The 22,465-nt window shown below is 43.4% G+C and overlaps 1 protein-coding gene across 1 annotated transcript; it reads left to right on the top strand.

Annotated features, from left to right (window-relative positions):
• Positions 1 to 5,979: 5,979 nt before the first annotated feature.
• CDO1 (cysteine dioxygenase type 1) lies at positions 5,980 to 17,263 on the top strand. The gene is made up of 5 exons (XM_015096777.3): positions 5,980 to 6,373; positions 9,018 to 9,095; positions 10,640 to 10,794; positions 15,538 to 15,707; positions 16,549 to 17,263. The coding sequence occupies exons 1-5, from the start codon at positions 6,204 to 6,206 to the stop codon at positions 16,576 to 16,578; spliced, it is 603 nt and encodes a 200-aa protein (XP_014952263.2). The 5' UTR covers positions 5,980 to 6,203; the 3' UTR covers positions 16,579 to 17,263.
• The last annotated feature ends 5,202 nt before the right edge of the window (positions 17,264 to 22,465 follow it).

Genomic DNA, 22,465 nt, shown 5'->3' with positions numbered 1-22,465 from the left:
TAAATTACTAATTCCTCTCTAACAACCCACTTCCAGGCTGTCGGCACATCTTGGCAACTTTACCAAAAACACGTTCAGAATTCAGCCATCTTTCATCTCTTCTCTGACTCTAGCCAAGGCCACCATGACCTTTCAATGTGAAATAAAATAGCCAGCTAATTGGCTTCCCTTCATCTGCTCTGTAGCCAAAATCCCCAAGTGGCTTCCCGTTTCTGAGTAAAAGCCCTAAGTGATCTAAAGTCCCCATTTCTACAGCTTGCCACCCACATCCGTGTTCATCTGTGTTATTCACACACTGGGCTTGCTTCCATGCCAAGGCTTTCTGCTTACCATGTCCTCCACCTGGAAACTTCCCCCAGACAGCCACATTTCTCACTAACATCCTTCAGTTCCTGCTCAGTTATCACTTCATCAAGGAAGTGTTCCCCTGAGCTCCCTCTAAAATGACACCTCCTCACTACTCTCTTTATCTTCTTTCCCCTGCTGAATTTTGCTCCGTGTGTGTTGTATATAGTACCATGTGTCCATTTCTCCATGTATGCTGTATGTAGTAGTAGTTGCTGTAGCTACCCCCATGAACCTTAGAACATAAGTCTTCTGAGGGCAGTCTTAAGTTTTATAAGCCATACCTGGTGTATAGTATATGCTTTTAAATATGTGTTGAATGGATGGATAGGTCAATATTGTAAACCTCGAATAACTCTGGATATCTACCACATGTCAATGTCTTTCTTACGTGACCTTAAATCTTAAACGTGATGATCATTGCCCTGGGCCATGCACAGTGCAGTAGAACTACCACCTCTGAGTCTAGGTATTCTGCTCACGTCCATAGAGCCTGTGCTGGCAGTCACTTGGGGTAGGGGGCATGAGGGATGCTACCATTACAATGTGCAGTTCTTTGTGGAAGAATATGGGTGTTCTTTGCAAAAAAATTAAAAGCCTGCAAAGAAGTCTACTGCATTTGAATGTACAGCCGCAAGGATCCTTAAAGAAAAAACCAACAGTTGTTCCTCTAATCCATTACCGGTATGCTTTTACTGAGGTCACCAATCATGCATATTCAAAGCACTGTGTGCTAGGCACAGAGGAGAGGATACAAAAATAACATGTAAGTGAAGTGTATCCCAAAGGTTCTCATTGTCAAAATAATCCATATAAGTAACTACAGATACCTGCTCCAACGTGGTGTGTACCATAAGAAAGATCCTGATTATTGCTCTAGTTGTTCAAGAGGAGACATGAGAAGAAAGCATTTGAGCCAAGACCTTAAGGTAGGATTTGGACATATTAAAATGTCTTTCTAGTATCTGGGCAGAAGGAAAAGCTTAAGCAGAAGAATGGATTTGGTAACCACAAGACATACTAACTAGTACGATCTGGCTGGAAGACATCTGGTAAATGAGAAGAGTAAAGGTGAGAGATGAAAAAGGTACTGTACAACCAAAACATGGAGAGTTTTAAGTGTCAGACTGACAAACCTAGTGTGTAGAGTCACTGAAAGTTTCTGACCAGGAGACATAATCAGTCTGGAGTTTGAAGGACAGTTAGTGTGTATAATAAAGGATCCACAGTGGGAAAGGCCAGCCCAATAATCCACCCAAAATTATAGCAGAGGCTTGAACAAGCGGAGTAGCAATAGAAATAGAAAGGTGGGAAACCCATAAAGATATTCTGGAGATTTTAAAACGTTATCTGTTGGTTGAAAAGGCTTGAGAACGACGCAATGAGATCAAACCAGTGAATCCTAAAGGAAATCAGTCCTGAATACTCATTGAAAGGACTGATGCTGAAGCCGAAACGCCAATACTTTGGCCACCTGATGCAGAGAACTGACTCATGGGAAAAGACCCTGATGCTGCGAAAGAAAGAGTCGGAGGCAACTGAACTGAACTGAATTGCGAATGAAGTTGAAAAGAGTAGGCAGTGGTGAATGAGGTTCTTGAACTTTGGTAGCCTCATTGTGGAAATAGAACCTCCAGGAAATGAAAAGCATGTTTGAAAGGTGTTTTAAATATCGTATATTTCATTTGTGGTACTAAAAGGTGTTAGAGATTGCTCTCAGTGTGTGCGATTAGGGAGATGTAGGAGACATCCACATAGAGGGGATCAATCGTGATTTTAGGGGGAGAGTTTAGAGAGGCAATGAATATGAATGTGTGGATATAGCTATATTATATAGATAGATCTTTGATTAGAGATACATATAATATTTTATATATACATGTTGTGTGTATCAGTTCAGTTCAGTTCAGTCGCTCAGTTCAGTTCAGTCGCTCAGTCATGTCCCGACTCTTTGTGACCCCATGAATTGCAGCATGACAGGCCTCCCTGTTCATCACCATCTCCCAGAGTTCACTCAGACTCACGTCCATCGAGTCAGTGATGCCATCCAGCCATCTCATCCTCTGTCGTCCCCTTCTCCTCCTGCCCCCAATCCCTCCCAGCATCAGAGTCTTTTCCAATGAGTCAACTCTTCGCATAAGGTGTCCAAAGTACTGGAGCTTCAGCTTTAGCATCATTCCTTCCAAAGAAATCCCAGGGTTGATCTCCTTCAGAATGGACTGGTTGGATCTCCTTGCAGTCCAAGCGACTCTCAAGAGTCTTCTCCAACACCACAGTTCAAAAGCATCAATTCTTCGGCGCTCAGCCTTCTTCACAGTCCAACTCTCACATCCATACATGACCACTGGAAAAACCATAGCCTTGACTAGATGGACCTTAGTTGGCAAAGTAATGTCTCTGCTTTTGAATATACTATCTAGATTGGTCATAACTTTCCTTCCAAGGAGTAAGCGTTTTTTAATTTCATGGCTGCAGTCACCATCTGCAGTGATTTTGGAGCCCCAAAAAATAAAGTCTGACACTGTTTCCACTGTTTCCCCATCTATTTCCCATGAAGTGATGGGACCAGATGCCATGAGTATACATATATATATATATGTATACATATATACATATACATATATATATATATACATATATATATATATCCTTGAGGTCTCTGAATGTCAAGAGGAGCTAGAAAAAGAAAATACTGTCTGAAAAATTAAGGGAAGTGTAATCCACTATGAAATGCAGGGAAGTTAAGCTTGTATTTGATTTTTGTTTTTCATTCCCAATATTTGTGAGTTAAAATGGCTGAAAAGAGGTATTCAGTAATGAAGAGACTCAACAGGAAGTTCAGTAATAGCCACAGGACTGGAAAAGGTCAATTGTCATTCCAATCCCAAGGAAAGGCAATGCCAAAGAATGTTCAAACTACCATACAGTTGCGCTCATTTCGCATGCTAGCAAGGTAATCCTCAAAATCCTTCAAGGTAGGCTTCAACAGTACGTGAACCAAGAACTTCCAGATGTACAAGCTGGATTTAGAAAAGGCAGAAGAACCAGAGGTCAAATTGCCAACATCTGTTGTATCAAAGGAAAAGCAAGGGAATAATTTTTTTTTTAAATCTATTTCTGCTTCTTTGACTATGCTAAAGTTTTTGACTGTGTAAGTCACAACAAAAAGTGGAAAATTCTTAAAGGAGATGGGAATACCAGACCACCTTACCTGTCTCCCGAGAAACCTGTATACAGGTCAAGAAGCAACAGAACGACATGGAACAACTGACTGGTTCAAAATTGGGAAAGGAGTACGTCAAGGCTGTATATTGTCACCATGCTTATTTAACTTATATACAGAGTATATCATGTGAAAGGCTGGGCTGGATGAAGCACAAGCTGGAATCAAGGTTGCCGGGAGAAATATCAACAACCTCAGATATGTGGATGATACCACTCTAATGGCAAAAAGCGAAGAGCAAGTAAAGAGCCTTTTGATGAGGGTGAAAGAGGAAAGCAAAAAACCTGACTTAAAACTAAACATTCAAAAACTAAGATTATGGCATCTGATCCCATCACTTCATGGCAAATAGAAGGGGGAAAAGTGGAAACAGTGACAGATTTTACTTTCTTGGGCTTCCAAATCACTGCAGACAATGACTGCTACCACGAAATTAAAAGACGCATGCTCCTTGGAAGAGACATCACTTTGCCAATAAAGGTCTGTATAGTCAAAGCTATGTGTTTTCCAGTAGTTGTGTAAGGATGTGAAAGTTGGACCATAAAGAAGGCTGAGTGCCAAAGAATTGATGCTTTAGAATTGTGGTGTTAGAGAAGACTCTTGAGAGTCCCCTGGACTGCAAGGAGATCAAACCAGTCAATCCTAAAGGAAATCAACCCTGCATATTCATTGAAAGGACTGATGCTGAAGCTGAAGCTCCAATACTTTGGCCACCTGATGCGAAGAACTGACTGATTGGAAAAGACCCTGATGCTGGGAAGGATTGAGAGCAAGAGAAGGGGGCAACAGAGGATGAGATGGTTGGATGGCATCATCAGTTCAATGGACATGAGTTTGAGCAAACTCAGGAAGATAGTGAGGGACAGGAAAGCCTGGTGTGCCGCATTTCGTGGGGTTGCAAAGAGTAGGACTTAGCAACTGAACAACAACAGGAAACATAAGAATAAAAAATTTTGAGCAAATGACTAAAAGGGTACAAATTTTTAGTACTTTGTCCTATAATTCTTTAACCACCTCTGCAACACACACCACAAAAGGTTGGCTTCTGGAGTACTAACATGTATAACAATATATACAGATATTCGTACATATGTGCTACTGCTGAGTCACTTCAGCCGCGTCTGATTCTGCGCAACCCCATAGACGGCAGCCCACCAAGCTCCCTCCTCCCTGGGATTCTCCAGGCAAGAACACTGGAGTGGGTTGCCATTTCCTTCTCCAATGCGCGAGAGTGAAAAGTGAAAGTGAAGTCGCTCAGTCGTGTCCCACTCTTAGCGACCCCATGGACTGCGGCCTTCCAGGCCCCTCCGCCCATGGGATTTTCCAGGCAAGAGTCCTGGAGTGGGGTGCTATTGCCTTCTCTGTCATACATATGTACATACATATAAATACCTTGGAGCAAAATCTAGGAAAAACAAACCAGTCTTCCAGAAGTCTAGACTTTTAATAAACCCTAATCTATCTATAGTAAGAAAGAAGGATTCTCTACTTGACTTTTTTCTGTCCTTCACTTTTATTTTCATTCATACCTAATTTGTGTTCATCTCAAAGCTTGCTGTGTGCTATGCAGAACATAGAAATGCATTTTCTTGTGTGTATTACTGGTACCAACAAGTGCCAGTGGTATTATCCTTTAAGCACAAGCCTAAAATTGAGATATTGAAGTAACTAGAACGCTTTAAATTTCTTTGACCCATTACTGGAAACATCAGGTCTTTGCATTGAATATATTATTAAGGAACTGTTTTATTTTAAAAATCAGAGGGATACCCGGCCTTCTATTGTTTCACTAGGTTGCCCTAGACACAAGCTTCCCTTGTCAAACTGTAATTTAAAGTACAACACATTCAAATTTTTTTAAAGAAGATTTTGATTTATTTTCACCTAGCCTTGAAGCACATTATCGATGGTTTCAATCGGCAGAACAGTCGCTCTCCAGCCTTAGGTGTGCAATCCATCCTCAACCTTTGCGAACTGTTCACAATCCCTCGGCTCCATTTAGAAGAAAATCCCCTTTCTTTCCCGTTTCTTCCTCCCAATCGCCCTCCCCTTCTCCGGACCCCTTCTGTCGACGTCCAAGCACTGTGAACCGAGGCTGCAGAGCGGAGCCTCAGGGAGCTGGGCGGGGGAGAAGGGTTTGGATGCGCCGCCAAAAGGCGCCTTGCTCCGGGGGGTTGTGCAGAGACTGCGCGAAGCCCACCGCAAGCGCTGCGACCCGCGAGGACAGCGTTCCGCCAGGGCGAGGGTGCCGAGAGAGCCTGGGCCGTCTGCGTGGGCCTTACCCGCACACTTCTCTCCGCTTTAAGCCCTCTTCTCAGGTCGCTTCCCGCTTCTCCCCACCCTCCGAGGGACGTTGGTACATTCCCGCCGATTCCGAGAGCTTTAAAAGGGCCCTGGGAGGCTGAACCTACGAGGTTGGGTCCGGATTTGTGTGCGCAGCGCGTACCCAGACCCGCCAGGGCGGGTATCTTGGCACGGGCTTCTTTACGCCGTGGCCCTCGTGCACTCGGGGGCTTTGTGTCGCGTGTAACTGTCTAGCTAGCGCCTAGGAACTCTCGCCTCCGGCTCCTCGGCTCGCTCAGCTCCTCCTTCTTCGCAGCCCGGCAGCGAGCCGCGCGCCGCCAGTTACTCGGGGATGGAGCGGACCGAGGTGCTGAAGCCCCGCACCCTGGCTGATCTGATCCGCGTCCTGCACCAGCTCTTCGCCGGCGAGGAGATCAACGTGGAGGAGGTGCAGGCCGTCTTGGAAGCCTACGAGAGCAACCCCGCCGAGTGGGCGGTGTACGCCAAGTTCGACCAGTACAGGTGAGCGCGTTCTCGCCCGGGTCTCCGAGGCTCCGCGGCGCCGGCCTCCCGGCCCAACGGCGAACGGCGCGGGAGGAGGGGGTTCGACCGCCGCGGAGCGCCCACCCTCGCGGTGCTCCCAGCCGGCTCCCGCACCCCGGCCCCGCGCCTCCATGCCCGCGAGCCCTGGGGCCTGCGCTCGGCGCTTCGGGCCGAAGGTGGGTCCCACCGGCCCGAGACTGCGACAGGCTCCCGGAGGGGAGGACACCGCTGCAAGTTTTCTCTTCTCTTCTCGTTGATCAACCCCTCGGTTTCCGAACAGCCACTCCTCCCAACCTTGGCGTCCAGAGCAGTAGCCCTCCACCCGCCCCCCACCCCGCTCTGGAGCCTTCGCTCGCCTAGCCCGCGGAGAAGATGCGGGGAGCCCCAGGGGGCTGGACGCCCTCAGGCTCGGACTGGCTGGACTAACCCGGGGTGCTCCTAGGAGAAGGTCCAACAGCGGTCCGGAGAAAGGGGTGACTGTGGCAGACGCAATTAAGCGACATTAATTCTCACCACTTCTCCCTCGATCGCCTGCAACCAGGCGTCCGCCGGCAAGCATTTTTGCTAATATAAAATAACGACCTGGGGTTGTCAGCTGTTTTTCAGTCTATGCTGATCCCTCTCCCAAAGCAATGTGTCTCCCCCGACTGCAGGTTTATTTAAAACCACTGTTTGGTTCTCAAATGAGTGCTTCTCTTTCAGCCCCCAAGCCATATGCTGTTTCTTATCCTTTAGATCTGAGAGTCTGGAATGTAAATTGAAGACCCCTCCCCCGCCCCCCGCCGCCGCTCCTCAGCTGTGCTAGAGTGAGATGAACCGGGTGGCTGCTCATTGCAGCCCTGGCTCGGAGATTGAGTAAAATTGAAACGTGAAGCACCACCAATCCTCTGGGGAGAGAAGTAAAATTTAATCACCCGGAAGAGTGAGGATTGCTTTTTCCGAAGGGTAGCCAGCGCTTGGGTCATAATGGTTGGTTGTGTTGAGGGCGGGGAGGGCTCTGGTACTCTTCCGATGACTTGACTCCTGAGCTAACTTATTACCTCACAACGGTTCTGTGACATAGGTGCCATTCTTATCCCTGTTTTACAGGGGAGGAGGAGGAGGTAATGAGAGGGTTGATTACCTGCATAAGAACTAATGTCCAGGATTCAAATTAGCATTCTTGTTCCCGAGCCTACACTCTAAACCACTACTAAACTTCTTACAGACATAAGGTGCCATCATAGTTTTCTTCTACCTAGATTTATTATTGACCAAGTGAAATCAGTTAACCAGGATAGCTTGTAAGAGCTTTTAATCTGTAGAACAAGGGCATTTCCAAGGCCTTGAATTTACCTTGATCGACAAGCTGGAAACCACTTGATACCTTTGGATTGACCTATTCCACAGGTTTCTGAAGCACGCCTCAGTAAGATGATGGGTACTGTAGCTGGAGGAGGGAGGGAGATGGGAGAACAGAAATCAATGCCATATTTTGTGCATGTATCAAGTGTCCCAGTACAGTGAAGGAGTTTGATCTCTGGCCTTGGGATGGCCAGTGCGGAAGAAGCAACGCAGAGAAAGTGCTAGGCAGTAAATTCTCTGCAAGAAGCGCCAGCAAGAGGAGGCCCCTAGGACGGGGGAAGGAGAATAGGATCGCTAGTACAGAAACCGTTTCCCAGGGTCAAGGGCCACGCGCACGGCCCCTGGCAGATCATAAAGGGCTGCAAAGTAAGGATAACTGTCCTCGAATCCACTAATCAATCTCAGGGATCCTGCTCTGCCAGCACCTGGCCGCTAGCCGAGGGGAGGAGGGGGCGTGTGGGGCACAGTGAGCAGATGAGCTTGTGAACAAACAAAATGGGATAAGGATTTCTTTCCTTAAAAATGAGTTTAAATAAATGTCTTAATTACCTAACTTTGTTAATTGGAGGGCATCAAGAGAACCCGCTAGACCAACAGAAACTTTAAAGTTGATTTTTTGAGGTGGGGTGGTGTGGGTGGGGTTGTTTTGAAATTTTTGGAGGCCAATTGCTAGTTTCTCTTCACTGTAAAAGGTTTAGGGTATTATTTTACTTCACAAGTATAGTGACTTTTGTCCTGGTACTTAGGTCCCTCAGTGGAGGATTTTTCATTATGACGCTTTTGAATGTGCCTGTCGGTTGTGTCTTGGCTGTAGTAAAACTAAGGAGAATTCTAGAACAGCTATTTAATAAAACCTTGGTTCTCAAATTCTGGTGTAGCTACAGGGAAGAGGAAAAAAGACAATAGCAGCATTCTTGCTTAGAGCAGTAATGTACTTTGAAAATGCTTTCTGTGAGAAACTTTTATTTTTGTTTTTATCAGTTTGAGGCTGTCACCTGAAAAATCAAGGAATTTGAGGGTTTTTTGGTTACCTTTTTCATGCCACTGATTGAAACTGAGTAGCTGTCTGTGAACAATGATTCAAAATACAAAAATGTCTAAAATGAGCCATAGAAAAATATTCGCTTTCATTTGTGCTCAATCTCTAACTAGACAACCACATTTAAAGTCGCTGAGAGGTAAAAACATTAGCATTTGTAAATTAATGATGCTGTATGGCATTTTTCTCCCAGTGCTTGTCTCATTAAACAAATTCCAACTTCCTAAATGTTCTTTTTAGGTATACTCGAAATCTTGTGGATCAAGGAAATGGAAAATTTAACCTCATGGTTCTATGCTGGGGTGAAGGACACGGCAGGTAAGACAACTGCTCGTCTGGATATCGATTACAGTGCTTAGTCCAGCATATGAAAAGTGCCGAGTGGAGGAGCTGCGTGTCTGTGAGCACTAATGCATCCCAGATTGCTCACAGTGCTCCCTGACCCCAGCAAAACTCCTCATGGGAATTAGCATGAGGTTTAGCATATACCATGTATGAGAGACCTGCCCCTCAAATGAGTGGTGAATCAAAGGAGGTGGTGGGAAGTAACCGGCTTAATTTGAACCTCTGTGTTCTCTGGAGTTAAACTTTCTATGGAATTATGCTAAAACTTGACCTTTGTGGTGCTTTGAAGTGTGTAAACAATTGTCGGGCCAAAGACCAAAGCATCCAGATGTGAAACTAGAAAAACAATTTGGAAAATTGCTTTCTACTTCAAGCTGATTGTTTCTTTTCTTTATATAGAAATGAGGTAACTTAGACTAATACCAGTTCTTGGTTCTGTAATTTTTCCTCAGCTTATGCATTTGCAAGTCTTACTACCAGTCAAGGATAATTACCTCTTTAAGCAGGTCCTCCTCAGTCTTTTGAAAATGGTAAAACAAACAAGCAATAATCCAGACCCATTTTTGGTACAAGAAAGGAAACATGAGTTTATAAGATTTTGGAAAGTTAGGTTTATAGAGTGCATTTGCTTATCTGTCTAGAATGAAGTTGTTTTCATCCTCTCAAAATTTTTTGAAAGCAGATTATATATTAGGAGTAGGATGATGCTCTGTGACTTAGGAAGCAAGTTCTTATGGTACATATATGGGTTAACAGGATTCAACATACGAAATGAATGCTGTAGTGTATACAAATTCGTACCTTTTAATCAACCCTATAGCTAATACTACTTAATAAACTTAAATACTATTTACAGGAATAAACTCTTTCCCCAAATCCAATTTGCTTTTTTATTCTCCCATCAATATTGGGAAGCAATCACAGGTAGGATACTCTGAAGTCTATAAAATGTTAACACTTTATATACTTTACAGTGTAATTTTCAGTGGGTAACACACACGCTCATTCCTTTGTCCTCCAGAGGAAAGGGAGAGAAGCCTGAGGGGGAAACACTGTCACACGACTTTCAGCCTTCTCAATGTGATGCAGTTATTACAGTTATTATCGTTATTATCCTTTCTAAAATTAATGTAGTGTTTAAATCAAGTTCTAACCCAGCTTAATTGAGTTGTTAAAAGCTGTATCGTGGAAAAGATACATGGTTACTGGTTTTGTGTTTCTGTTATCAAAGTAGTTTTACCACAGGGTTTTAAAAAGTGAACTGTTCTTCAGTAGGGTTATGGATCAAAACTATACCCCTTATATGCATCAACACGGGAAATGTAGTGTTGTATTACTTTGCCCTGAACAATGTTGAATTATAAACTGATGACATTTAAAAATCCAGCTGAAGTGCATATTGGCCTGGGAGATGCCCTTCTGACAGTTGGAGCTGTGAGCTCTGGACAGACTCATAGGTCTGAGTTATAGGTCTGAGTTCATCTACTGAGTTCAGTTGTTGTTTTCTGTAAATATAGCAGTATCCACGATCACACCGACTCGCACTGCTTTCTGAAGATGCTGCAGGGGAATCTAAAGGAGACATTGTTTGCCTGGCCTGACAAGAAATCCAATGAGATGATCAAGAAGTCTGAAAGAATCCTGAGGGAAAACCAGTGTGCCTACATCAACGGTAACATCCAATACATTTTTCTAGCAAGTGGGGAAAACCTTGCACACCCATGTGAAATGTTGCTCTCTTACATTTGTGCAGTAGAGCATGGATCCTGGAGGCATGATCTCATCTGCTTAGGAAGTAACCTAAAAGCAGTGGGTTTTGCTTTCTTTTCTTAAAGCTTTGCATGTGGATGGTTACAAAGAGTTGGACACGACTGAGTAACCAAACCATCCCCATGTGAGGATGGGAATCTCTTATTAAAAACATATGCATGCAGGCTAACATCCAATGAAGAGTCATTTACCTACCAAGTCTTAGGACAGTTAGAATCAAATAGGAATTTACATAAGGAGAGTCTTCTAATAAAGATGAGAGGCCAAGTTGGAAGTATTAGTCTTTGGTTAGAAAATGGAAAGAAATGTTCTGGAAGTGATTAAGAATGCTGGCTAGTCCCTGTTTTCCTAAAGTGCATACAGCTTACTTCCAAAGAGTATTCTCAGGAGAAACTTGATGAAGCACATTATTTAGCAATGATTTCTAGATCTCTGACAATTCATTCTTTCTCCTGAATGTAATATGGGAGAGCTGAATGCTCTTCAGTAGAGGCAATGATTAACATCTGTGTTCCTAAAGGGCTTAGTAACTGCAAAAAGCTCCTCAAAGCTTCTGTGAGATAACTTTTTTATTCCCATTTACAGATGAAATGGCCAACACATAGGAAGATTAAGGTCACTCAGGATTTTAACCCAAAGAATTTGATGCCAAAGCCCACACTCTTAGTTGGGATGCTATCCCACATATCTAAAAGTATTACAGAGGTTTTTCTGGCAAAGCAGTTTCTTTCTTCTTAGATCTTAAAGTTAAGTATTGCTTGGTACATAGCTTAATTTTGTTCATTAGTTTAAGAATGCAAGTCACTTACAAAGGTCAGATTGTGTAGGAACTTTTCCCCCATTCACATAACACAAGGGAGTTAGTTCCTCAAGTGGCAGGAAACTCTTATTTGAGGTGGACTTCCCAAGTGGCACTAAAGAAACTGCCTGCCAATGCAGGAGACGTAAGAGCTGTGGGTTCAATCCCTGGGTCAAGAAGATCCCCTGGAGGAGTGCGTGGCAACCCACTTCAGTATTCTTGCCTGGAGAATCACATCGACAGAGGAGCCTGGTGGGCTACAGCCCATAGGGTCGCACAGAGTCAGACACGACTGAAGCGATTCAACACCCACATAAATAGCAGGCACGCGAGACTCCCGAGAACAAGATTACTAGTACTCTTCACAATAGAGCCCAAGCCTTTCAGAATAATTACTTTCCGCTAGAATCGCAGAGTCATTGTGAAGCTACATTAGGTCTTGGAGAACACTTAAGATTTTTTTCAAGGGTCTTCAATGCAAGAGACAGTGGGAACTGGTGTGCAAGCGGTCCTGTCTAAAGGGGCAACGTGACTACAGCACCAGTGAGATTATCCTGACTTTCCCATAGAAGTGGGGCATTCTGATTGTTTTTTGCTGTACCTCATGGCATGCCGGACTGCCCTGCCCAGGGATTGAACCCATGTCCTGTGTACTGGAAGCTCACCATCTTTACCAGTGGACCATCAGAGAGGTCCTGGGAAATTCTGATTTTTATGGGAAATTTTGCTAACCAGCAAAATACTGGATAAGATAAGCTAAATATTTCTGTAGTAGTAGTAAAGCCACAAACTTTTAACCTTTGATTTTTATGTGCAGGGGGAATGTTAGATATGGGTAGTGAGCAGAGGAAAGATGTTTCAAGTACAGGAAGGAGCGTGAGTGAAGGCACAACCATTGCAAAGAATGAAAACTATGCGGGGATGGTCCAGCTGGAAGGGAAGAAGAATGGACTTGGATAGGAGGAGTAGAGTAAAGCCAGATCAGGGCCTTAGCCTCCAAGACAAGCTTCAAGCAAGAGCTTTCTTTGGTCAGCAGAATTTTACTGGGAATGTCTTGATCAAGCAGTATGCATCACAGGGTGAAGAAGAGGGAAAATGGGGCAAGGAAATCAAGTTACCTGTCTTAATAGGCAGAAGGTGGACATTGCCTCGAACAAGCTAGCATCCATAAGTTTCACCAAGAACGGTCCGGTATTAGTGTGACAGAGGGTATATCATTGGCAAAAAGGAAAGGAGGGAAAGACTAATAATAATAATAATGCTGGAATCACATCAGGGATCAGATATGAGCATCTGGGGCTTCTAAAGAATGGGTGAGCTGTTTTTGTGGGATCTTTGCTTGCACTGGGTGGTTTATGCACTTGCAATTGGAGGGGAAAGGCAGTCAGTTCTTCAGAATGTTTAACTTTTGTTCAAAATTAAGCCAGTGTATTATAAAAGCTTAGGCTATAAAATGGAAGGGTTTGCCTATCTGAGAACTACGCCCCATTTTTTTAAATGAGGAAGATCCTGGAAGTTCTGAGTTGTTCAAAGGTAGTCAGTCTAACTGGGAGTAGAACCAAAGTCTTCTGTTTCTGGGCTATGTTGTTCTTGTCATGCAAGCTCCTGGAGCTAGATGATAAGGCGTAAGGCCAAATTAAGTGCCCAAGGAGAAGAGGGCGATGGAGGAGGAGGTGGTCAGATAGCATCACCGACTCAATGGACATGAACTTGAGCAAACTCCAGGAGACAGTGGGGGACAGAGAAGCCTGGTGTGCTGTAGTTCACGGGGTCACAAAGACTCAGACATGACTTAGCAACTGAACAACAGCTGACTTCACTAACGCTGAGCTCCTTCCTCGATTCACCTTCCAACTGCCTCTCTACTATATAAATTTCTGTATCCACATAGTTATACAAATACGTTGTTTTGTTTATTTCTGTCTTCTTGCAGACACCTCCCCCAGGCCTTTTGACCTCCTTCAGTGTGGACTGGCTGGGCAGGGCCCCCCAGATCCCCTCACCCCCCAGGCTTTCCCTTTCCTCTCTCAGGGCGCCTATCCCCTCATTCCCTGAGCTCACGCCTGCTTTCTCTTGGGTTCACGTGCTTGTTTTGGTAGCACATGTCTTCCAACGGCCCTGTGAGAAGAGGTACATGGGAGATACATTTTTGAGACCTCTTATATCTAAAAATCTCTGTCCGACCCTTATGAAATCATAACCTGGCAGCCACTTTTTCTCAGAACTATAAAGGTAATCCCTTGCTTCTAGTTTCCATCCTTCTTGTTGAAAGCCTGGTTCCTTTCTGATTCTTGAATGTTTCTATGAATCCCATTCTTTCTTTCTGGGAACTCTTGAGGCCTTCTCTTTGCGGGTCTTTTGATGCACTTTGTTTCATGACACTCATTATGCTGGGAGCTCAGGAGGGCCTTATGATCTAGGAACTCGTGTTCTTCAAAATAATATTCTCAAGTTGTTTCTTTGATTTTGCTGCTGTTGAGTTTCTGTTTCTGAAATCACTGTGGATCAGATATTAAACCTTCTGAACTAGTCCTCTGGTGTTTGGGGTTTTTTTTAATCTTCCCTGTGTTCTATCTTTGGCCCTTTGTTCCTTGAAAAATCTTACAGGTTTTTCTTCTAGTGCTTCTGTTCATATTGTTATTTCTTCTCTTCATATCTATGAAAGCTCTTTTTACTCTCTAGCCCTTTAAATGGTATCCTCCCCTTATCTCTGTCTCTCTCTGGCCACACCAGGTGGCTTACGGGATCTGAGTTCGACCAGGGGTTGAACTCCGCTCATCACAGTGAAAGCGCTGAGTCCTAACCCCTGGGCCACCAGGGAACTCCCTTTCTCTTATTTCTATGAGGATATTGATGGTTTTGGTTTTGTTTTTTTAAGCCTTCTCGTGAGTCGTGTCTTTCATGTTGCCTTTTTTCTATTACACTAGAGGCTCTGCTCACAAGTCTGGTGGCCTTGACCGTGCGCTAGCATTTAAAAACCAGGGACACAAAAGTTAATTGGAAGCTTTCACACATGGATGGTGTCTGTCAACTGGATCATCTCATAAAACTTTTCCTTGAGGAACAACCAAAGGCCATCTTCAGGACCTTTTTCTTGAGCTGATCAGATTCTCAAAGAAACTATTTCCCACCTCTTGTCTGGAGACAAGAGAAGGAACTACCGTTTGGCAGCATTTTGGCAATTTTGTGATGAAGAAAGTGGAGATCGTACCACTCAACGTGTAAATTTTCACTTTAGTGACCAGTTTTTCACTGAGTATCCCCCAGTCCTGAGTTCATCTGCTGCACTCTTTCTAGAGAATAAGTAGATCTCAGACTTCCACCAGGGTTAGAGGGGAGGTGAGGGAAACATGATGAAAAGGGTTTGAGGCTAAAAAGATAGACTTCAACTAGTTCTTATGTCTGAAGCTCGTCTTTACCTTCATTTCAGGAAGTGTCTGTGCTGCCGGTTTCTGGGCTATTTGTCAGTTTCAGGATATAAATCAGGGTATTTCTTGGCCACGTCCAAGCATAACTGAGGATTTAGCTTTCTCTGCAAAGCCATCCGTCTACTTCTGTACTTTCAGTTTTTTTAAGAGTTGTGGTTTTTTTTACTCTAATAAAGAAGTTTTTTCTTTTCCTTTTATCTTTATATGCTGATGCCTTTTTAATTCTTCCACTTCAAGAAAGTGTCTTCAGGAAAAAGCAGAGTGTCGTTTATTCTTTAACTGGAAGTTCAGTCATAACTAATTTTTAATAATTCCATATGTATTGGTTGATTTAAGGTCTTGGGTGATTAGCAAAATTTTTCCTTAAGTCTATCATCTAAGCCCCTTCATCTCTCCATCCCTCTTGGATATTGTTTAGATTCCATTGGCTTACATCGAGTAGAGAATATTAGCCATACAGAGCCTGCTGTGAGCCTTCACTTGTATAGTCCGCCTTTTGACACATGCCACGCCTTTGATCAAAGAACAGGACATAAAAACAAAGTCACCATGACATTCCATAGCAAATTTGGAATCAAGACTCCATTTGTAAGTATGATTTCTCTCTCCTATGTTTAAATGCTTTGTAGGTTGACAGCATTACATGGATACATTGCTTTTTTTGTTCTAGATATTATTTGAATATCTTAAGTATTCTCAAGTTGAAGGATAAGATGAGCCTTAACTTGGGGGAAAGGCCCTCTATATATTCTCTTATTTTCTTTAATTTCAGAGACTATACTTCCATTTATTAAAAAGGAAAAGCTTAAATTAGATGCAAAGAATTGACTATTGAAAGATTTCAGAATTTATACTTCTTACTAAAGAAAATATCTTGTCTTCATTAGGGAAATAAGAGTGAGAACTATATTGATAAATCTGCCGCTGCCATGACTTAATGTTTGTGGCCTGATCTGCTGAGACAGCATAAATAACTTGCATAGTTAACCTTGGCGCAGTTGAGACCCTGTTCTGGTAGCGTGAATGAGGAAACTTGCCTGTTCTGGTTCCCAAGTCGCTTTGTCTCTGAGTATGTTGGCAACCCGCGGAAACATGGTATGGCAGTCTCCCACCTCTGAAGCCAATGGGCCATGTAGGCGAGTGGTCTTTAGTGAGTCATGGGAATGCTCAGAAATGCATGGTGCATGAAAAGACTGAATACCCTTATCCATCGTAAGAAAGTACAGCCTTTGCGAGAAGCCAGGGCAGAATTTTCTCAACTGATTGCCCTGCTTTATTTCCTGCATTCCGATCCCCAGGAGATAAATAACTCTTATCACAGGAGCAAAACAGCAGAAGCCCCATTGCCATATACTGAATTTTCAAACACTGCTAGAGAAGCAGAAATGTCTCCTGTAAAGATCTTACCCTGCTTCTTTCTTTCTTGCAGACAACTTCAGGATCCCTGGAGAACAACTAAGGGGCACCAGGCCCTCTGAGGTTTAAGGTCCAGCGAAGTTCCGCCTTGGCCAGGAAGGTTTGCTACCACTTGCCTGTCCAGTAATACACTTTACAAGGCCAATATTAGATCTACCATAAGGCAGATGCTAATTATAAGGCATTAAGTAAGCAAATAGTGCCCTGAGCTACTAGAGAAGAAAAATACCACTAAAGATAAAAAGGCTTATGATTTTAAAGGTCAAATCAAGCTCCACTGCTAAACCCATCAGAACCATACTAGGAATGTCAATGATGGTTTTTATAGTTTTTAGAAACACTTTGGTCTCTGGATTGTAATTAGCAATAAATAAAAGCAAGATATCAAACCACCCGCCTTGTTACTTGGAAGGCTAAATGTAGATGTCTTCAATATACTTTGTATGTTCTTAATATTTGAGGAGAACTTTTTGAATCTGTGCATTTTATTTTTTCAATCTTATTTTACAAATTCCTGTTCTATAAATAATAGGTTAGTAGATAGAGAAACTTAAGGCACTTTGCCATTTGGTAATTAAATGAAGGGCAGAAGATTTCAAAAAGTACATGTACCCAAACCCACAACAAACTAAAACTATGAACTCAATGTCTAAGTATCCAGCGGTTGGAGACTTTGTACTGCTGCCAGAATTGCCAAATAATTTTAATAAAGTTGGGTTTGAACATAATTCAAAGTTGTCTTTCTCTTTAGCGTGATCAGACTTTTGTATAATTCATGGCTTCTTAGATTTAGGTAGATTACCAAAAGCACTGCAGAAGATGCTTTTATGATATAAGAATATAAGAAGACCAAAAACTGCATTCAAGAGGAACTTACCTTTGGGGGTTTTTATATGTGTTCACCAACTGGCTAGAGATAGCAACCCAAGGGTCTCTGGCCCTAGCGCAGCTCATAGACATGATCAGTTGTGCCTGAAAATTGTCTGTGGGGTCTGTATGTGTTTATATATGAATTGGATTACAACAGTTAAAAACCGGAGGTTTCACGGAAGGAGGAATGGACTTTGAAGTATCTGGCAAGACTGGACCTGCGCTGCATTTTCACTGATAGCAGTTAGCCGGCTGGGATCTGCCCCTTGGATGGGGCCACCTCCCCGATCTGTGGCAATCCCCATTTTGCCTGTTCCTCTCTGTGTGTTTCCTGCAAAGCCCACTCATGCCTTTGAGTTGGCTGCCCCCACTTTAGGCAATTTTCTTAGGAATAGCTGTCATAATCTTGGGTTGTGTTATCTCTGGTGACTGAATTAGAAAGTAAACTCCTTTGAAGATACTTCTGGTTAGGCCACTGATTGTGGAATCTCATAGAATTATTTACATCTTTATACCTTTGCTTCCTCTCACTTTTGAGAAGGACATCAATGCTTACTGAGTTTCTAGTTGGTGCTAGTGGTAAAGAGTTCACCTGCCGACGCAAGGGTTACTGGTTCGATCCCTGGGTTGGGAAGATTCCCTGGAGGAGGAAATGGCACCCCACTGCAGTATTCTTGCCTGAAAATACCATGGGCAGAGGAGCCTGGTGGGCTGCAGTCCATGGGGCCACAGAGTCAGATGGGACTGAGCATTTAAAACATACTTGGTGCTATTGTAAGTTGTTAAGATGTACTAACAAGCTGAATTCCAGAAAATTTCCTTAGCAATTAGATACTGTGTTGATTTCATTCGGCTGCTATAACACTACCACAAACTTGTTTTCCTACAGCTCTGTTGGTCAGAAGTCAGAAGCTTCCTGGCATCAACATGCAAGGCCCATGTCAGAGGCTTATCTTTTGGTGTGGGTTCATTGATCATGTACTTGGACGATCTGGTTGACAAATGAAGGGCTTTTACCTGTGTTTCATGCGAAGGGATATCATTACATTTAGTAATGGTGCTTAGTCTTTTTTTTTTTGACTCCTACCGCTTTGAAATCTCAAACGCTAAAGAAGTCTCCAGAAAGGCCAGCACACAACAGATTTGCTTACAATTTCAGAAAAGATTCCTAGACCCTGTGAAGGCCCTTAGAAGCCCCAGCTAAGAGCTTTCCCAAGGCTCGTGGCAAATGGTGGCTATTTCACTTCTTTTTCTGAGCAAGCTGGGTGGCTAGTTAACCTGTTAAAGTTTAGGGAGGTTTCTAGGAATCACCAGAGGTTGATGCTACCTTATCTGAGGCATGTACGCGCAGCTCACACGGTTAGTTCTCTCTAAAGACATGAAAGACTCTGCAGTCTTTCACAACTTCAGTTATCTAGTTGGTAGGCGTTTTCTTTAAAGTGCACGTGGGAGAGTGAAATAAGTTAGACACGGAAGGACAAACTGCATGATTCCGCTTATACAAACCACCTAGAAAAGGCCAACTTACGTAGACAGAAAAGGTAGCCTAGAGGTAACCAGAGGCTAAGGGGTGGGGGAGGGTGGCAGGGCATGGGAGTTACTGTTTAATGGGTCCAGAGTTTCTGGTGGGGGTAATGAAAATGACTTGGGTATAGATGGTGGTGGTGCGGACAGAGCGTTGTGAATGTATTTGGTATCACTGGACTGAACATTTATGTATAGTTAAAATAGTGAAAGAGCGTATGTGGAAGAAAAGTGTGTGTGTGTTGGGATAGGTAAGACTTCCTGTCACAGAGAATGCAAATGATAGGAAAGGCGTGTGGTGGAAAGTATCTTTTTCACCCCATCCTCAGGCTCTCAGTTTTCCTCTCTCAGTGTAACCTCGCCCATATTGCCACGCTCCCGGGCTTCCTCATTTACTTTTCCCCATTATTTAGACACAGGGCAGCATTCTGAAGTCCATGTGGTGCATTTACAAGACTTCCATATCCAGATACAAGCAGTTCCCTCACTTTCTACTGATGGTTGCCCGTATGGTATTACACTGTGTGAATGTACCATGGTTTACTCCACCGGCCCTCTGCTCGTGGACTTTGAGGTGATTTGTAACCTTTTACCATCACAAACAATTCTGCAATGAGTAACCATGTGTGTGATGTCATTTCACAAATATCGGTGGACATGTCTTCATTACAAAACAATCCCAGTAACTCAGCCCCAAGAAATGAGGTAACAGTGGAAGGTCATGGCAAGCCACCCTAACTTGAGAGGACCCCTCAAGTGTAGAACCTGACGTCATCACTATGCAATTCAGCCACTTCCACATATTCACTGATCGAGTGTATTCACATTAAGCCTCCAACTGTCAGAAGCTTGACACTCAGGGAGCTTACTTATCACGAGCAGGAAAACCTGTGCTTTTGTGAGAAAACTGATGATCAATTTAGGCTTCTGCCCACGCAGATGGGAGAGCTGACACATTCCTGATGGTTGGCTTTTGTTTGCTTCTATCACTCACTCACCTTGATGAATGCGTGAAGATGTGATGGCTTTAGGTGCTTTTGAAAACATCCTTCTTGAGTAATTCACAAAGAGATGTAAAGGACCTCAGAGACTGAGATCTGAATGTGATTTTGAGCGCTCATTTAGGCCTCAGTAGCCTGAGGGGACATCCTTATACCACCTCAAGGAGATGGCCATCTGTTTGACATATTTATTTCTGTATATCATATGATACAGTGGGATGTATATTTACCTAAAAATGCAACCAGAAAAATTCCTCGCACATGAGGGGTAAAAATATAGAACTAGAAAGTCACTGCAACTGAAAAGATTGATTAGCCTTCCATTCCAAGGGCCCTCCTGGGCATGTCATAAGAAGAAAAAGTATCATTGCAACAATAGATCACTGCCATACACCTTTTCACAAATGAAAGGATGATTTTAACAAATTTATGCAGGGTTCATCTGACCGATAAACATGAAATAATGCTAACATGAAATTACGAAGATGAAAAGACTGCCAAACAAATCTTTTGATAGATGAAGAAGCTGAGGCAGGTGAAGTTAGGATTAACCACTGCCCAGAGCAGCTTTGTGAACCTTCACACAGCCCCATGGGAGATGATATGGAGAAATTTCACAAGCTGACTGATGATAGATTAAAATTAATAATGGGAATATTTACACTGTGTCAATCTGTCATTACTACAAGTCAGAGTAGGTAGTTCTCTATCTTAAGAGAGTCTGTTCAATATTTGAGAGCATACCACTATATCTAAACCTATTCAGTCAATTCAAAATAAAGACAAGGTTTGCCTGGACTATTTAAATATACACTTTAATCCTTTCATTGTTCCTGGATTCTTGCATACATAGAAAAATGTCACTTCGGAGAAATCCTTTAAATTGAGACAGAGATATTGTTTCTCCCCTCCCCATGTCAAAGATGGGGACATATAAGGAGACGTAGATAAAATAGTTTACCCAAGGACACACGGCTAGGTAATGGAAAAAACAAAATAGACGTTGGCTCTGCCCAGGACACGATGAACCTTTGGCAGAAGAGCAAAACTATTAAGCAGGAACAGAAAGTTAATATGCAATGGTGATTTTGTGGCTTTCCTATCTGTCAACTGGTTCTTGACTTCATAGCTAAAAAAACAAAACAAAACAAAACTCAGAAGGTGCTCAGGCTGAAAGGGACAGTGAAAAATGAAAAAGTGAAAGTGTTAGTCACTCAGCTGTGTCCGACTCTTTGTGACCCCACGGACTGTAGCCCATCAGGCTCCTCTGTTCATGGAATTCTCCAAGCAAGAAGAATACTGGAGTGGGTAGCCATTCCCTTCTCTAGGGGATCTTCATGACCCAGGGAAAGGGACAATCTTTCCATGTAAGTGGATCTGAATTAATTATCCTGTCATAATAAAGTTTGGGCGTGAGCTGTGCCTCACTCCTCCTTACTCGATAGAGTGCGGTTATCATCACTGGGACTGTCCATAGTCATGCCCTGTGACACCAGACCAGTATTCCAGGTTGTCTTCATTAGGACTCATTCAATTGCCAGTGACAACATGTGACCCAGCTGACTTGAGCAGAATGAGGTCATATAACTGTCAAGACCAGCAGGCTCTTAGGCAAAGGTGGGCCAAAGGGTTCAAACAACTTTTTAGGACTCTTACCTTGCTCTAGCATGTCCTGACTCTGGAGTCTAATCCTTGTATAAGATGATTCCCAGTAACACCAGGCTCACAATTTCAATTCAGTTTTGGCAAAATAAGGTATTTATTTATAATCTATCTATAGAAGTTTAGGAAGTTAGCCGTGTGGGCTCTGATTGCATCGTATACCCGTCTCCAACCTGTTCACTATGAGCAGCTGCGTATGAACTCAGCCCTGGCTTGAGTCATCTGGTTGCCTCTGGAGTCAGGTGGAGCCAGTTCCATCGAATCAAATGGGTTAGTGTGGGGCATAAGGTCAGCCAGAGGAGTCAGAAGGGGAGACTAGAGGCTAGGCAGACAAAATCAACAGATTTTTACTAGTAGTACTTGGGAGGTCAACAGATACTTGTTGAAGGAAGGAAGGAAGGAAAGAACGATCATAGCAACTAAACCACCACCACCTTTTTATCCCTGGTAACACTGATTTAGGGCTTCCCAGGTGGTGCTAGTGGTAAAGAACCTGCCTGCCAATGCAGGAGATGTAAGAGACGTGGGTGCGATCCCCGGGTTGGGAAGATCCCCTGGGGGAGGAAATGGCTGCCCACTCCAGTATTCTTGCTTGGAGAATCCCGTGGCAGGCTACAGTTCATGGAGTCTCAGAGAGTCGACATGACTGAGCGACTGACAATACTACACTGCTACTAACAGCAATTTAAACAGTTCAGTGCTAGCTGTGTTTCTTTCACTTACTAAGGAAATTTATAAAACACCCCATCACTCCAAAGACAGGAATTAACAGGTAGACTCCTGACTATGGGCCCAAAGAAAGCTCCAATATATGAGTATTCTCCATCAGTTCTAACCCATGAATAACCTTTTCCCACCAGAACTGCAGCCTTA

Source organism: Ovis aries, chromosome 7, assembly GCF_016772045.2.
Source record: "Ovis aries strain OAR_USU_Benz2616 breed Rambouillet chromosome 7, ARS-UI_Ramb_v3.0, whole genome shotgun sequence".
Lineage (NCBI taxonomy): Eukaryota > Metazoa > Chordata > Mammalia > Artiodactyla > Bovidae > Ovis > Ovis aries.
Note: the sequence above shows the minus strand (reverse complement) of the source record. Positions and strands in the feature narration are given on the sequence as shown.